Here is a 17,610-nt window from a genome sequence, read left to right as displayed (position 1 = left end):
TTAAAATTTAAAATGTTCGAAGCTTCACAGGCTCATTTTCCTGCCATGTAATGTAATGTAATGCAATGCCTGACCAGGGTGGTGGAGGGGGAGGTTTCATCCATAGGGTAGCAGGCAAGAGTCTGACACTCACTGCATACAAGACACAGCAGAAACAGGAAAGTAATTCAATGTGTACTTAAGGAGCTATGACTTCCAGGGCTATGATGGAATTAAACACAGTAGCTCTTTGACCAGCATGGAACAGCTTCTGTGTTGCAAATTTTCTGCATGCCATGAATGGTATGCAAACTCAGCTATAATTATCCCTCATCCAAAGATAATTGCTTATTGCACAAGAACAATGTGCTCATCTTTTTCCATCCCACATCGAAGAGCTGACTACAAAGTCTGAAAAGGCTTTATACTATTGCAAAAGGAAGCGCATGCAGAAAAGACTACATGCATGCATACAAAAACAAAGCACCAACCACATGGGAGCCACCATAACACGATGACGAGAATAAATATGGAAACATTCACTCAGATGGCTCAAAAACTAACAACCAAGCAGTACCAACTAACCTGTGGAAGGGGACAGCAGGCCCATGATCCCGAGGCTAGCTTGCAGCAAGTGGAGCCTGATTGACACTTTACAGTTTCATCACACTGGACGTCTAAGGCTCCATCTTTCAAAATACTTGGTATTTTTGTTAACAGAGGAACAGAAATACTTCCTTTGTAACAGAGCCCTGCTTGAACATCACATGCGTAACCATTAGGGCAGCAATGAATGTTATCGGCACAGCAAACTCCCTGACAGAGAAAAGAAAAAACTACTGTATCTCACAACCCAAATCATAATCTATATTATTTCATTCTAGTTGGTTAAACAGTTTTGCTGTAAAAGTTTATTGTCCACATGAAACCACAAGACTTGTACCACAGAGATTTTAGCATGCCATGCAATAAATTGAATGACCTGGCTTGCAAAACTAAATGTCATCAAAATGCAGCTAATATGGTCTTAACATCAAATAGTTGTTAAAGGATACCATATCTCAATTTTCTGCACCAGTTTCTTTCAATTGGTTTAAAATCTCCAGTGTCACCAAGCCTCGTGACTGAGGTCCAGGATTCAAGCCACACTCCAAAAATATGTCTCAGTACAAACAACCTGGTGCAGTACAGAAGTAGAGCTGCAATGTCAGGGTATTATTGGAAACAAGACTTTCAAATTGTTAAATGAGATCTCAAACTAAATTTCAAGGCCATGTAGAAGTATTTTTATTTAAATTGTATGTTAAATTGTATGCAAGCTTCTTCCCTCTAAATGGACATGAATCTTTGGACACTACCTCACTTTTTATAAAAAATATAAAGTATTTCTGTTTATGCATATTTTAAAAAAATCTATTCAATATACGTAATTCATTTACTTGTTTATTGATTATTATTTTATTATTTTTTTCTGCTAGATTATGTATTGCATTGAACTGCTGCTGCTAAGTTAACAAATTTCACATCACATGCCAGTGATAATAAATCTGACTCTGATTCTAAAAAGCAGGAAGTGACCTGAAGTACAACCATCAACATTTGAAGGGAAGCTCAATTAATCTTTAATTACCTATGGGAGCAGACAGTCTGTCCACATCCTATGCAGTGCTTGTTGGACAGTTAGAAGTTTCCTTCGGGGAGAAGGCTCAGGAGCTTGAAGACTCGTACGGCCAGATTTGGGAACAGCTTCTTTCCAACTGTGATAAGACTGCTGAACGGATCCTGACCCGGATCTGGGCCGTACCCTCCAAATATCCGGACCTGCATCTCGGTTTTTTGGACTACCTTACTTTCCATTTTTCTATTTTCTATTTATGATTTATAATTTAAATTTTTAATATTTACTATCAATTTGTAATCCAGGGAGCATGAAGCGCAGAATCAAATATCGCTGTGATGATTGTACGCTCTAGTATCAACTGTTTGGCGACAAGTAAATAAAGTAAAGTTTTATCATATAACATTAGTCAGCTTGCCTAGGACAACATTTTTCATTATTGCAGATGTTTAAATGACTATTAGGCAAAGAGAAAATGCTTCAGAACAAAATGTCAGATGTCAAACAGTGGCTCCTAATGTGTATAATCAGATGGCTGATTGAATGTGCATTATAAAAAGAATCAGAAAAGGTGGTTATCAGAAGCATTCCCCAAGGTCAGGTAAATGACAAAAGCCTCAGCCTTTGTACGCATTCCTGCAGCACGTCTAGCCTGCTATGCCAACTGTTGCACATTGCTACAATTAAGGTATAGTATATTACCTTTGAAAAAACACACACACACAGCTTAAGGTTAGGATCATGTAAATAGAAGCACACATGCATTTACAGATCCCTGCCTGAAGACTACCCTTGGGGCCATTGAGGAAGCAATGTATATGATCTTCACAGTAAACTGCCTGTTACAGCAAAGTTATAACATCAAATTAAGCTGTGATTGCCAAGAGAATCCTGACAGAAGAGTCAAGTTCTGAAAATCATTTAACCCTGAAAATCATTCTAATAGAGATGTGGATAGTGGGAATGTACCAAACCATCTCAATTCATAATACAGCCCTAGGCACCAAATTAACTAATTTAATGGAGATCCAAGATCAAAAATTAATCTGAGGCTAATTAGCATCAATTGCAATCTTAGTTGACAGTTATCTCAATTGATAGCATTTCAGATTTACAGAAATCTGAGATTACTTGGTTCTCTGATTCCTTATGTAATGGGAGTGCAGTGGGGGGGGAGAAGAGGCTGTAGTTATCTATAATTAAAGAATAATTCTGTTTAGAACTGAGGGCAATTTCTGTGGTCTGCTACTGATGGCAGTTGCAATAGCTTCATTCCCAATACTTAACATGCATTACACAAATCTCATTTTTATAAAGTCAGTAAAACAGAGGTTAAGTTTGATCTGTGAAACAACCTCAGAAATAGCTTCAGCACTTGATAATTCACTCAATGTTCAAGCAATCTATGAGAGACTAACATGTCAATTTGGATTTATTACTGGGGAAGTGGCTCAGGCTACAAGGAAAGGACTCATTCTGCTAGGAGGTCCATGCTGATTCTCAGCCAAAAAAATTCAATAGTCCCATGTTACAGGATTATATTCTTACATTTGCTCTTTGAGGCTTTTGCCACTTATCTGCTCCAGGGGCTAATTTACAGCAACCAATATACAAGCAAGTCTCGATACTTTTGAAGAAAAATGTAACAGTTGAAATGCACTGTCATGGACAGACTAACAATTAATATAATTAGCATCCAAGTTCAGGATCTGACTGCTCTGCATTGCTCTTATACATAACAGAAATACTACTTTAATGTTTATCACCATGTTGCCAAAGCTAAAATATTACTATAGTGGAAATTTGTGTTTAAAACTACAAACACAACTCAGACAACATTTTATGGGTGTAAACTCTGAAAACTGTTTCCCTCTTCAAAACTGCTCATTTGAATTGTTGGCCAAGCATAGCTAAGTTGGAGTTATAAGAACACAAAGATATAGGTACAGAAATAGGCCATTTGGCCCATCGAGTCTACTCCGCCATTCAATCAGGGCTGATTCCGCTCCCCCTCCCCCCACCCCCGGTCAGCCCCACTCTTAGGCCTACTCCTCATAACCTTTGATGCCATGTCCAATCAACAACATGTCAGGCTCTGCCTTAAATACACCCAACGACCTGGCCTCCACAGCTGTCTGTGGTAACAAATTCCACTAATTCACCCTCTGGCTAAAGAATTTCTCTGCGTTTCTGTTTTAAATGAGCGCCCCTCTACCCTGAGACTGTGCCCTCTTGTCCTACTACTCCCTCATCATGGAAAACACCCTTTCAACATCTACTCTGTCTAGGCCTTTCAACATTCAGAAGGTTTCAATGAGATCCCCCCCATCCATCTAAATTCTAGCAAGTACAGACCTAGAGCTAGAGCTATCAAATGTTCCTCATATAACCCTTTCATTCCCAGAATAATCCTTCTGAACCTCCTCTAAACTCTCTCCAATGCCAGCACATCTTCTCTTAGATAAGCAGCCAAAAACTGTTCATGATACTCAAGGTGAGGCCTTATCCCACCTCCTGTAATGAAGTGACCAGAACTGAACACAGTACTCCAAGTGGGGTCTAACTGAGGCCTTACATAACTGTAACATTACCTCTCAGCTCTTGGACTCAATCTCAAGCTTGATGAAGGTCAATGCACTGTATATCTACCTTCAATGTGTTTTGTTGCATTCTTACAGAATTCAATCAGGCTCCTAAGGCATGACCTGCCCTTGACAAAGCCATGCTGACAGTCCCCAATCAGATTAGGTCTCTCCAAATGCTCATAAATCCTGCCTCTCAGGATCTTCAACAACTTACCCACCACCGAAGTAAGTCTCACTGGTCTATAATTTCCTGGGCTATCTCCACTCCCTTTCTTGAAAGAGGGAATAACATCTGCAACCCTCCAATCCTCTGGTACTTCTGTCTCTATTGATGACGCAAAGATAGTCGCCAGAGGGTCAGCAATCTCCTTCCTCACTTCCCACAGTAGCCTGGGGTACATCTCATCTGGTCCTGGCGACTTGTCTAACTTAATATCTTTCAAAAGCTCCAGCACATCCTCTTTCTTAATGTCTATATGCTCAAGCATTTTAGTCCGCTGCAAGACATCCCCACAATTGTTTAAACCCTCCCCAATAGCATCAGCAAACCACCCTCCCAGGATATTGGTTCCCCTCCAGTTCAGGTGCAACCTGTCCCACTTGTACAGGTCACCCCTTCCTCAGAAAAGGTTCCAATGATTCAAGAACTTGAAACCCTGCCCCCTGGCACCATCTCTTCAGTCACTCATTCATCTGCACTATTTTCCTGTTCTGAACTTCCCTAGCTCGTGGCACTAGGAGTAATCCAGAGGTTACCACCTTGGAAGTCCTGCTCTTCAGCCTCATCCCTAACTCCCTAAACTTACTGTGAAGGACCTCTACCCCTCTCCTGTCTATGTCAGCGGTACCAACATGTACCACGACCTCTGGCTGCTCACCCCCCCTTCAAGAATGTTCTGCAACTGCTCAGAGACATCCTGGACCCTAGCACCTGGGAGGCAACACACTATCCTGGCATCTCTTTTACTGCCTCAGAATCTCCTTTCTGTCCCCCTAACTATCGAGTCCCCTGTGACTATTGCTCTGCCTGACTTCACCCTACCCTTCTGAGGCTCAGAGCCAACCACAGTGCTATTGGTCTGGCTGCTGCTGCCTTGCCCAGAAAGGTCATCCCCCTCATCAGTATCCAAAGGGGTATACCTGTTGGTCAAGGGAATGGCCACAGGGGGACCCTGCACTGACTTCTTTCTCCCTTTACCTCTGTCCGTGTTCACCCATTTACTCCCTGAATTCTGCACTCTGGGTGTAACCACCTGCTCAAAAGTCGTATTTATCAATTGCTCTGCCTCCCGGATGATCCTAGGTTCATCCAACTCCAGCTCCAGCTCCTTAATGCGGTCTTTCATGAGCTGGAGTTGGCTGTACTTCCCACAGGTGTAGTCATCAGGGAGACCATCAGGCTCCATGAATTCCCACATCCCACAGGAGGAGCGTTCCACTGCCATATCTGCAATCCTGCCTGCACTCTACAATGGGCAACCATGGCCAAACCTTCTAATCTGTGTCTTTGGCCTCAGCCTCTTCTTGTTGAAGCCTCGAGTCAAAGCCTGACACTCCTTCTCTCACCACTGGCCCACCCCCAAAAATGGCCACCCTGCTTGTCCCTTCTGTATTTTTATTTAATTTGCAGTGCTCTGCACCCAATGCCGAATTGACCTCTAGAATGTCTGAATGCCCCCAAAGCCATTTTGACACAGCTTTTCTATTTCCTGTTGTAATATGTGGCCTGACTCCCAGCTACTGGTGGGAGGCCTGTATATAATTGCCATCAGGGTTCTTTTACCCTTGTAGTTTCTTAACTCCAGCCACAAGGATTCAACATCTTCCGATCCATGTACATTTTCCTACTGGTTTGGATCTGGATATGTGCAAGATTGATGCTTTTGAGCTAATAATCCAGGGCAAAAATGTTCATTTGAAAAAGCAAGATAGCAATTGAGAATCTGAATAAATAGTAAAGCAGTTGTTTCAATAATTCATTAACCTTTTGTTCAGAAATAGGAGTGTATGGCACCTGACTCCCAAGTTTAATTTCCATGCTTCCCCTGAACTTGCTGAGTGTACTGGTTGCTGGATTATTAGAATGCCACTGTCTGGATTTTCAATTTAAAAAAAAACATGTTGACAAAATTAAACTGCATGTGATTAAAAGGCTTGGTAAATCCCAAATTGGCTGACAGATTGCATCTTAATCCACTTGTGCTCAGTGGGATAAGCTCAAGGTGAATACAGCAGCCAGAATCCCGATAAACCTTTCTTCCAATGGGACTAGTAGTCTGACCCAGCCCACTTATGTTGTGAACACCCACATTTATATCCCATTTCAGATGGGAAGCACCAGTACTTTTAAAACACAGAACAATACAGCCCAACACAGGCCTTTCGGTCCTCAACACTGTGCTGCCCTTTTAACCTACTCCACAATCAAGCTAACCCTTCTCTCCTATGTAGCTTTCACCCACCAGTTTTCTTTCATCTGTGCACCTTTCATCAAGTTCAATAAAAATCCTCCATAACAGATGCAATTGTCAAAGTTCACCTGATTCAATTAAACATTTGCTTTTAAAACTAACCGCTGGCAGAGGGCAGCATCCCCACTCTCCCAAAGGATTCTTGCAACACGTCTGATCACTCTGGCAGCTACACTTGACATAAGTCGCAATCTCTCTCACAAGAGCTGGAGATTTGGTCATCCAAGGGATAGAAATGTCCTCCTGGTGACATGTTCCAGTATTAGGCGAACAAATCCAGCCGTGTGGACAACAGTGTACATGATCACTGCAGCAAACTGCCTGATGAGAGAAAATAAAAGACTCATTGTAATTAGCTGCATGAGCAAAAATTAGTACATTGTTTTATATTATTACAATGTTAGAACTTGTATTTCTGACCATTCCTCTTGGTAAAACCATACAAATGAGGGATTCATGCAGAATAGAACACTAGAAACAAGCCTAGGAGTGAATACCATTGATAACTGTATCCATCTATGGATATATTTGTACCATGAAATTTTTCTTCAGTGTTTGAAAGAAGCCAAAGTATAACAAATCTCAAAGCTTAAAGCTTATATGCAAGAAATGAACATGGTCACATCTCCATAGTTGGCTGAAGATTGGGGAAAAACATGGCACTACAGGACAATATGGACAATTATTCAGATTATCCAATGGATTGCAGTGGCTGTCTACATGATAGGTAAGTATTCCTATTTCAATGGTTATGGATACCACCAAACTGGGGCATGTGATTTTTGCGCCTCCAAGACACACGATATTAATGAACTTCCAAAATGGGTATGTAAAATGCATGTGATTTTGCGCCTCCAAGACACACGATATTAATGAACTTCCAAAATGGGTATGTAAAATGCACGTGATTTTGCGCCTCCAAGACACACGATATTAATGAACTTCCAAAATGGGTATGTAAAATGCACGTGATTTTGCGCCTCCAAGACACACGATATTAATGAACTTCCAAAATGGGTACGTAACACGTGTGTGATTTTTGCGCCTCCAAGCCACATAATATTAATTAATTTGTAGAACTGGCAGATACATTACATTGTAAAGCAGTGAGGGCTTATTGAATTTGTACAAAATTAATTCACTGACAGTAAACAGTTCTGGTCTCCATGTTGGAACTAATAATTAAATCTTGCATTCAAGGCTGTGGCAGCCATTTTTCCCCCACCTAAATGAATTTCCTACTTATTTTCTGAAAAACTGTCCTTTTGTGGACTATAGTTCTGCCTCTTATTAGCCGAGCCCTGATAGTTACAAAGTTCAAGGCTGACCTTGCCCAACAACCACATGCAGGTATGGTCAGTTTGATGCTGAGAATTAAATCATTTTCCCTCTCCAAAATCTAAGCAACTAAAGCTTGGCACCCCATTCTTCAGATTTCTAATACAGAACTAGTAACTCAACATTGATCAGCAGTTTGCATGGCTCAACTGGTTCAGTACTTAAAACCTATTGTAAAGCTTCTCTACAATGCCGATACAATTGTCAAATAGGCCAAAAAATGAAGCACCTCATTTCAAGTGTATAAATAATCTTACATTTGGCAAAGGACAACATCCATAATCTCCTGAGGCAAGAATGCAGCATGTATTATTTTCAGGGCAGGCCACAGTCTCATTGCACTTCACTACATGAACTGCAAAGAAAATACGATAAAGTTACCAATTAATTGAACAAAACTACTGAAATCATATGTAGCAAGGAAAAAAAAAATCAGGAAAGAGAAGGCAGGGGGATGTGCAGGGGTAAAAAGCCAATTTAATTCTAATGGCAAGACTCACTTACAAAAACCCAAGATAGCAGCATATTTAAGTTTCTCCCTCTGCCATGAATTTGGAAGAGTTTGTTAAGGAATCTGAAGATAAGATTGTGTCTCCCACTTCAATTTGTTTCTTTTATATTTATTGAGTTACAGCACAGAATGGGGCCTTCCAGCCACGCAACCCAGCAATTCACCCAATTTAAATCTTAGCATAATCACACAACGATTTACAATGCCCAATTAACCTACCAACTGCTAGGTCTTTGGAAACCCACACAGTCATGGGGAGAATGTACAACTTCCTTACAAGCAGCAGTGAGAATTGTACCCTGGTCGCTGGTACTGTAAAGTGTTGCTCTGACCACTATGCTACCATGCAATGTATAACAAAACTTAGTTACTGTATAACAGCTTTGGATAATTACATTCAGTCCAACAAAAAAAGGTATGAAAGCTCAAGGTAATTATTAAATTGCATACATGTCACCAAGTTCTACCCCTAGATTCATTTTCTTGCAGGCATTCATAGTAACTAGAAAGAAACAACAACCAATGAAATGTACACAAAAATGAACAATGTGTAAAAAAAAGCAAATAAAAGCAATAATAAATAAATATGCAATAAATATCACCACAATGATACAAGTCCTTGAGAGCAAGTCCATAGGTTGTGGAATCAGTTCAGTATTGAGGTGAGTGAAGTTACCCACTTGGGTTCAAGAACGTGACAACTAAGAGGTGGTTGCAGGAGGCTGAGGAACAGTTACAGGATTGCTTTGAGTCAGTGGACTGGGCCATGTTCAAGCACTCATCTGAAGACCTGAATGACTACACCAGGGCCATTACAGACTTTATTAATACAGCTGTAGATGAGTGTAACAGCACAAAATCCTTCAAGGTTTCCCCCAATCAGAAGCCCTGGATGAAACTTGACATCTGGAATTTGCTGAGAGCCAGATCAGAGGCATTCAAGTATAAAGATCAAGAATGCTACAGGATGTGCAGGTATGAACTCCAGAAAGCAATCTTTCTGGGGAAGGAACAGATTCTGGACAGCTGAGGCCAGGTTTGAATGCTATAATCTCCAACAAAGTTAAATCATGTGACATAGGGGACAGCAGAGCTTTGTTTCCAGATGAGCTCAATGTCTTCTCTGATTACTCTGACTACCAGAACAGGGGGGAACCATTGCGCATCATGTCTCCCAATGAACCTTCGGTCTCAGTACCTGAAGATGACGTACGGGCTGCCTTCAAGAAAGTGAATCCAAGGAAAGCATCCAGTCCAAACGGAGTACCTGGCACCGAGTACTGAAGACCTGTGCCAACCAACTGCCTGGTGTATTCAGATATCTTTATCCTCACTCAGGCAGTGTGTGATGCCCACCTGCTTCAAGCAGGCTTCAATCGTACCGGTGCACAAGAAGAGCGTGGCAACCTGTCTAAATGACTACTGACCAATGGCACTTACATCCTTAGTGATGAAGTGTTGAGAGGCTGGTGTTGAAACATACCAGCTCCTGCCTGAGTGACAACTTGGATCCACTAATTTGCCGACTGAAGCAACAGGTCCACAGTAGATGCCACCTCATTGGCTATCCACACAACCCTGGAACATCTGGACAGTAAAGATGCATACATCAGGATGCTCTTTATCAATTACAGCTCAGCATTTCATACCATCATCCCCTCTAAACTTATCAGTAAACTCCAAGACCTGGGCCTTAATACCTCCTTGTGCAATTGGACCTGGGTTTCCTCACTTGTTTTTGCAAATCTGAACTGACTGTGGACTGAGGATTGGAGGGTGGCTAATGTAACCCCACTTTTTAAAAAAGGAGGGAGAGAGAAACCGGGGAATTATAGACCGGTTAGCCTAACGTCGGTGGTGGGGAAACTGCTGGAGTCAGTTATCAAAGATGTGATAACAGCACATTTGGAAAGCGGTGAAATCATCGGACAAAGTCAGCATGGATTTGTGAAAGGAAAATCATGTCTGACGAATCTCATAGAATTTTTTGAGGATGTAACTAGTAGAGTGGATAGGGGAGAACCAGTGGATGTGGTATATTTGGATTTTCAAAAGGCTTTTGACAAGGTCCCACACAGGAGATTAGTGTGCAAACTTAAAGCACATGGTATTGGGGGTAAGGTATTGATGTGGATGGAGAATTGGTTGGCAGACAGGAAGCAAAGAGTGGGAATAAACGGGACCTTTTCAGAATGGCAGGCGGTGACTAGTGGGGTACCGCAAGGCTCAGTGCTGGGACCCCAGTTGTTTACAATATATATTAATGACTTGGATGAGGGAATTAAATGCAGCATCTCCAAGTTTGCGGATGACAGGAAGCTGGGCGGCAGTGTTAGCTGTGAGGAGTATGCTAAGAGGATGCAGGGTGACTTGGATAGGTTGGGTGAGTGGGCAAGTTCATGGCAGATGCAATTTAATGTGGATAAATGTGAAGTTATCCACTTTGGTGGCAAAAATAGGAAAACAGATTATTATCTGAATGGTGGCCGATTAGGAAAAGGGGAGGTGCAACGAGACCTGGGTGTCATTATACACCAGTCATTGAAAGTGGGCATGCAGGTACAGCAGGCGGTGAAAAAGGCAAATGGTATGCTGGCATTCATAGCAAGAGGATTTGAGTACAGGAGCAGGGAGGTATTACTGCAGTTGTACAAGGCCTTGGTGAGACCACACCTGGAGTATTGTGTGCAGTTTTGGTCCCCTAATCTGAGGAAAGACATCCTTGCCATAGAGGGAGTACAAAGAAGGTTCACCAGATTGATTCCTGGGATGGCAGGACTTTCATATGAAGAAAGACTGGATGAACTAGGCTTGTACTCGTTGGAATTTAGAAGATTGAGGGGGGATCTGATTGAAACGTATAAAGTCCTAAAGGGATTGGACAGGCTAGATGCAGGAAGATTGTTCCCGATGTTGGGGAAGTCCAGAACGAGGGGTCACAGTTTGAGGATAAAGGGGAAGCCTTTTAGGACTGAGATGAGGAAAAACTTCTTCACACAGAGAGTGGTGAATCTGTGGAATTTTCTGCCATAGGAAACAGCTGAGGCCAGTTCATTGGCTATATTTAAGAGGGAGTTAGATATGGCCCTTGTGGCTACGGGGATCAGGGGGTATGGAGGGAAGGCTGGTGCAGGGTTCTGAGTTGGATGATCAGCCATGATCATAATAAATGGCAGTGCAGGCTCGAAGGGCCGAATGGCCTACTCCTGCACCTATTTTCTATCTCCTCCACAATCTCCCTCAGCACAGGAGCACTGCAGGGATGTGTGCTTAGCCACAGTCATAGGTGTAAGATGAGTAGAGCAGGGGACTAAGTACAGCTCCAACACTGTATACAAGTTTGCTGATGGCACCACTGTTGTGGACTGTATCAAAGGTGGTGATGAATCAACATACAGGAGGGAGACCGAAAACTTGGCTGAGTGGTGTCATAACAACAACCTCTCACTCAATGTCAACAAGACCAAGGAACTGACGATAGATTTCAGGTGAGGGAAACCAGAGGCCCATGAGTCAGTAACCCAGGTCCAATTGCACAAGGAGGTGTTAAGGCCCAGGTCTTGGAGTTTACTGATTAGTTTAGAGGGGATGATGGTATTAAATGCTGAGCTGAGTAATCAGAGGATTAGAAATATAGAGGATCAGTAACTTTAAATTCCTGGGTGTCACCATCTCAGAGAACCTGTCCTGGATCCATCAGAGAAATATAATTGCAAAGAAAGCATGACAGTGCCTCTAATTCCTCAGGAGTCTGCAGAGATTCGGCATGTCATCAAAAAATAGAAGTGTGCTGACTGGCTGCATTACGGCCTGGTATGGGAACACCAATGCCATTGAGTGGAAAGTCCTACACAAGATAGTGGATTTGGCCCAGTATATCACAGGTAAAACCCTCCCAACCATTGAGCACACCTACGTGAAACATTTCCTGTGAAAAGCAGCATCCAAAGATCCCCATCACCCAGGCCATGCTCTTTTCTCACTGCCATCAGGCAGAAGGTACAAGAGCCTCGGGACTCACACCACCTCATACCCCTCAATCATCAGGCTCTTGTACAAAGGGGGATAGCTACATTCATTCTATTTCATTTTTATTCTACACTCATTATATATAAAAAGAGGTGCTGCCATGCCTTCTTTGCAAAGGCACTTGCATGCTGGACCCAGGACAGATCCTCTGAAATATCAAGGAATTTTAAAGTTGCCGACCTTCTCCACCTCTGAACCTCAATATGGCACTGGAGCTGTGCTTAGCCTCAGTCACAAGTATAAGCGAATAGAGCAGGGGGCTAAGCACACAGCTTTGTAGTGCACCCGTGCTGATGGAGATTGTGGAGATGTTGCTGCCAATCCAAACTAACTGGGGTCTGCAAGAGAGGAGCCCGTTACACAAGGAAGTAATGTGCCCTAGGTCTTGGAGCTTATTGATTAGTTTTGCGCGGATGATCATGTTTATTGCAGAGCTGTAGTCAATGAAGAAGCAAGTCACTCCTCAGGGACTTCACAGTAGGTGCTACTTTACGATAGACATTGAGGCAAAGGGTTAAAGTCAACCAAAGATAATAGATATGTTAAGCCAATTTATTAAGCAGGTAGGAAAGGACAAGACAGTACATTAAGACGTTGGGATGTCATTCACATTTAGAGTTGTCAAGCTTTGCAGTACAGTAACAAAGTTTCAGCTATTGAGCTGAGGTCTCCATTGTTCTGTGAAACCACACCTGATTTCATCTCAACTTCAACTGCCTCCCTTGGTTTTACCAACACCATTTGAATTCTTGGCCAACTCCTGGCATAAAAGACGCCTTACTTCCAACTTCCAGTGTGTCTTAGAGGTGGCTTAATAAAGCCAATGTGGGAACAACATTGAGAGAGAGACAACATTATAGAGAGAGTCACTGATGGGTAGGCAGATGGCTGGTTTGCAAGGCTCAGTATTTTACTAACAGTCTGGTATTTTATTCCCATACAGGGCTCAATCCATTTGGAGAATGACATGGCTTGCTCAACACAACTGAGTATAACTAGAGCTTCAATATTGGGGATTTTGGTGAAAGAGAACATTGAATGGTTTACTTTTCTTTCCATAGAATTGGGAAAAATTCAGAGGCTGCATTTCTGGTATTATTCTATTGCCTTGAAATGTCTACTTCAGGTAGTCAGACAGGGATCACTATTGTTGATAAACCATGAGTTTTCTACAACTGCAGATGCTGCATCTGCCTTTAAACCTCTGGTGAAGCGGGAATTTCCTCTATTGACCAAAGGCACATTGAAAGCTGTGGAGAATTTCAACCGTTGCCTTGAGGGAGGGAATGTAGAATACCCTCCTCTAATATGGTTCCATTCAAAGAGACTTTAACAATTAGAATAAACTAAAGGAATATCTGTGGTAAAATAAAGTCCAAAACAGTTCATATTAAAGAATTGCTCATTCAAGTCAAAGGGCAGTAGTAATAGTACAGGGTGATTATAGGGACAAATCAGTAACACCTGGAAGGCTACAAATGGAAATAGGAAATCACCCAAATTAGAAGAGAGAAAACAAAAGGGGGAACGCTAAATATTAGATGCAATTTGGAAGAATCTAATATGCTCAGTCGGAAGACACGATAGAACTCCATGCTCACATTAATCTTTGCTGGAACAGTATAGGAGGCAGAGGGGCACGAGATCACAAAGGAGTAACAAGCAACTGGAAGATCAGCATCACACATCCAGAAGCAGCTAGCAAAGTAGTCTTCCACCATGTTTGGTGTCTCCAAAGTAAAGTCGATTACATTGTTCTACCAATGGTGTATACTGCTCGCAATTACTGCTTAATCGGGGAAGTACACAAGAGTCATAGAAAAGTAAAGCACAGAAAAAGGACCTTCAGTCTATCTAGCTCATGTCAAAACCATTTAAACTGCCTACTCTATCAACTTGAACTCCACACCCCTACCCGTGTACCTTTTCTGAAACACTGAAATAGAGTGCAGTTCACTCTGCACACTCATGACCCTCTGAGTGAAGTTTCCCCTCATGTTTCCTTTAACTTTTTCCACCCTTAATCCATGACCTCTAATTGTAGTCCCACCCAACCTCAGTGGAAAAAGCCTGCATTTACCATATCTACACCTCTCAATTTTGCATACCTCTATCCAATCTCCTCTCAATTTTATACATTCCAAGGAATAAAGGCCTAATCTATTCAATCTTACTTTGTAAAACAGGTCTACCAGGCCCAGCAACCTCCCTGCAAATTCTTTCTGCACTCCTTCAACCGTATTTACATCTTTCCTGTAGGTAGGTGACCAAAACTGTACACAATACTCCAAATTAGGCCTCACCAACTTCTTATACAACTTCAACATAACATCCCATTTCCTGTACTCAATAAAACACACAAAAAATGGAGTAACTCAGCAGGCCAGGCAGCGTCTATGGGGAAAAAAAAAAAGTACAGTCGGCTTATCAGGTGGAAACCCTTCAGCAGGATTCAATATTTTGATTTGAAGGCCAATGTGCCAAAAGCTTTCTTAATGACCTCATCTACCTGTGACACCACTTTCAATTACAGACCTGTATTCCCAGATCTCTTTGTTCTGCCACACTCCTCAGTGCCCTACTGCTCACTGTGTAGGACCTACCCTGGTTGGTCGTATTGAAGTACAACACCTCGCACTGTCTGCATCAAGTTCCATCAGATCCTGCTGCAAGTCATGATAGCATTTCTCACTATCCACTACACCCCCAATCTTAATATCAGCTGCAAATTTACTGATCCAGTTAACCACATTATCATCCAGATTGTGGATACAGAACAAGGACCCAGCACCGATCCCTGCAGCACACCACTAGCCACAGGACTCCAGTCAGAGAGGCAACCATTTACTACACTCCGGCTTCACCCAAAAAGCCAATATCTAATCCAATTTACTACCTCATCTTGGAAGGCCAAGCGACTGAACCTTCTTGACCAGCCTCTCATGTGAGACTTTTGTCAAATGCAACTACTTTTCCTTAACCAGGGCCTCAATATCTCTTGAAAACCTAGGTTCCCTAAACCTGTTATCTTTACCTTTTATTCTGACAGGCACATACAAGCTTTGTACTCAATATCACTTTGAAGGCATCCCATTTACTAATACATTTTTTGCCAGAAAACAGCCTGTCCCAATCCACAGTTACCACATCCATCTTGATACCATCAAAATTGACCTTTCTTCAATTTAGAATCTCGACCCACAGACCAGACCTATCTTTTTTGCACGTTTACCTTGAAACTAATGGCACTGTGGTCACTGGATGAAAAGTGATCCCCCTACACAACTTCTGTCACCTGCCCTGTCTCATTCTCTAATAGCAGATCAAGTATTGCACACTCTCTCATTGGGACTTATACATACTGGTTAAGGAAACTTTCCTGAACACATTGGACAAACTCTATCCCATCTAGTCCTTTTACAGTGTAATGCCCTGGTTAGGATTTCTACTGCTGTATTGTGAGGCATTTTTATTTTAGCAGTTTTCTGCAAAAGCAGTGTAAGTGTTCTGGCTTCAGCTTAAGACATGGAGCCATGTTGTCCAACTTAGGAATGTTGTGTCAGCCAGTTGTAACTTCCTGCCCAGTGGAAGATTTAAGAAAGTTGGGCAGGATCAGATTTCTGAAGGACAGTAGTCTGGTTTAGCGTCTTTTGGGCAGGAGCTGCTGAGCAGAGCACAAGGGAAGATGCCGCAGAATGCCATTCAAAGGAGAGATCCTATTCTAACAAGTGTTTTGTGCAGATGAATGGTTCCAAAGAAGTGCCAATACTCCTGAGAGAGACAGTTTGTTCAAGATGGTCTTTGAAGGAAAGTCGAACTGTAACTGGTGTCCTTCATCTGGAATGTGGGTTCAGCACGCGAATAAAGTGATACACCCGACTACTCCAGAAATGAGCTCCAATATCTGCGTGCAAATTTGAACTGGTTTGGCTGTAATCAGCCCTCTTCTCTGTTCTTTCTCCTGTTAGCTATTTGATAAGTTGAAGATCAGTAAATACACTTCCTTTGTAAATTATGCTGGTGTACAATCTGTCATTTCTGGGGCTGATAATTGTGTGTGAGCAGTATTTACACAGCATTCACAACAATCAACATTCCTCAACTGGAACATCCTAACCTTCCGGTTTGATCAAACCTCAAATCATTTCAACCCTAGACTTATTTTGCTTATGAGAGGTGGCCTTCTCACGGTTGAGTCACGTGGCTGTTAGAGTCAGCTAACAAGCCAAGTTGGTATACGAGCCCTGGTGAGAGAGTTGCAACAGTATGGGATTCTTCGTCAATCTAGAAAGTTAAAATCGCCTACTTCCAACAGTCTGTAAACTCTGCAAATTTGTTCCTCCAAATCCCTCAGACGGTTGGGTGGTCTGTAACATAGCCCTTTTAACATGGTCATACCTTTCTCATTTCCTTGTTCCACTCATAACATCTCACTAGTCAAGTTCTCCAGTCTGTCCTGATGAAGCATTTTGTGACATTTTCTCTGACTAGTAATACCACCCCTCCTCCTTTAATCCCTCCCACTCTCACGTCCAAAAGAACTGAAACCCAGAATATTGAGCTGCAAGTCCTGCCCCTCCTGCAACCAAGTCTCACTTATGGCTACAATACAACTCTAGGTGTTGATCCATGCCCTGATCTCATTTGCCTTTCCTACAATACTTCATACATTGAAATATACACAGCGCAGGACGCTGGTCACACCCTGCTCAACCTTTTGACTCCTAACTTTGCCTGAGGTCTTAACAACATCCGCCTCTACAATCTCTCCACTAACTGTTCTACCACTCTGGTTCCCATTCCCCCGTAATTCTAGTTTAAACCCCACCATGCAGCATTAGCAACCCCCCTCCCCCCGGCTAGGACGTTACTCCCCTTCCAGTCTCTCAATCATGTAGCATGGGTAATAATCCTGAGATCACAACCCTGGAGGTGCTGCCCTTTAACTTAGCACCCAACTCCCTATGCAGAACCTCATCAGTCATCCTACCCATGTCATTGCTACCAAGATGAATCACGACCTCTCTCAAGAATGCTGAGGACTTGATTAGAGATGCACCAGACCCCGGCACCCGGGAG

The 17,610-nt window shown here is 42.4% G+C and overlaps 1 protein-coding gene across 2 annotated transcripts in view; it reads right to left on the bottom strand.

Annotated features, from left to right (window-relative positions):
- Positions 1-17,610, bottom strand: part of LOC140191912 (progranulin-like) — a 78,516-nt gene that overhangs the window by 15,404 nt on the left and 45,502 nt on the right. Inside the window, exons 10-12 of one of the 2 annotated variants that reach the window (XM_072249773.1) lie at positions 8,249-8,346; positions 6,756-6,974; positions 565-795 (exon numbers count right to left, since the gene is read on the bottom strand). In XM_072249773.1, the coding sequence (XP_072105874.1) occupies positions 565-795; positions 6,756-6,974; positions 8,249-8,346 (548 nt within the window). The remainder of the gene's footprint in view (positions 1-564; positions 796-6,755; positions 6,975-8,248; positions 8,347-17,610) is intronic. The other variant, XM_072249774.1, reaches the window with a different exon arrangement.

Source organism: Mobula birostris, chromosome X (assembly GCF_030028105.1).
Source record: "Mobula birostris isolate sMobBir1 chromosome X, sMobBir1.hap1, whole genome shotgun sequence".
NCBI classification, from domain to species: Eukaryota; Metazoa; Chordata; class Chondrichthyes; order Myliobatiformes; family Myliobatidae; genus Mobula; species Mobula birostris.
This window is presented reverse-complemented; position numbering and strand designations above follow the sequence as displayed.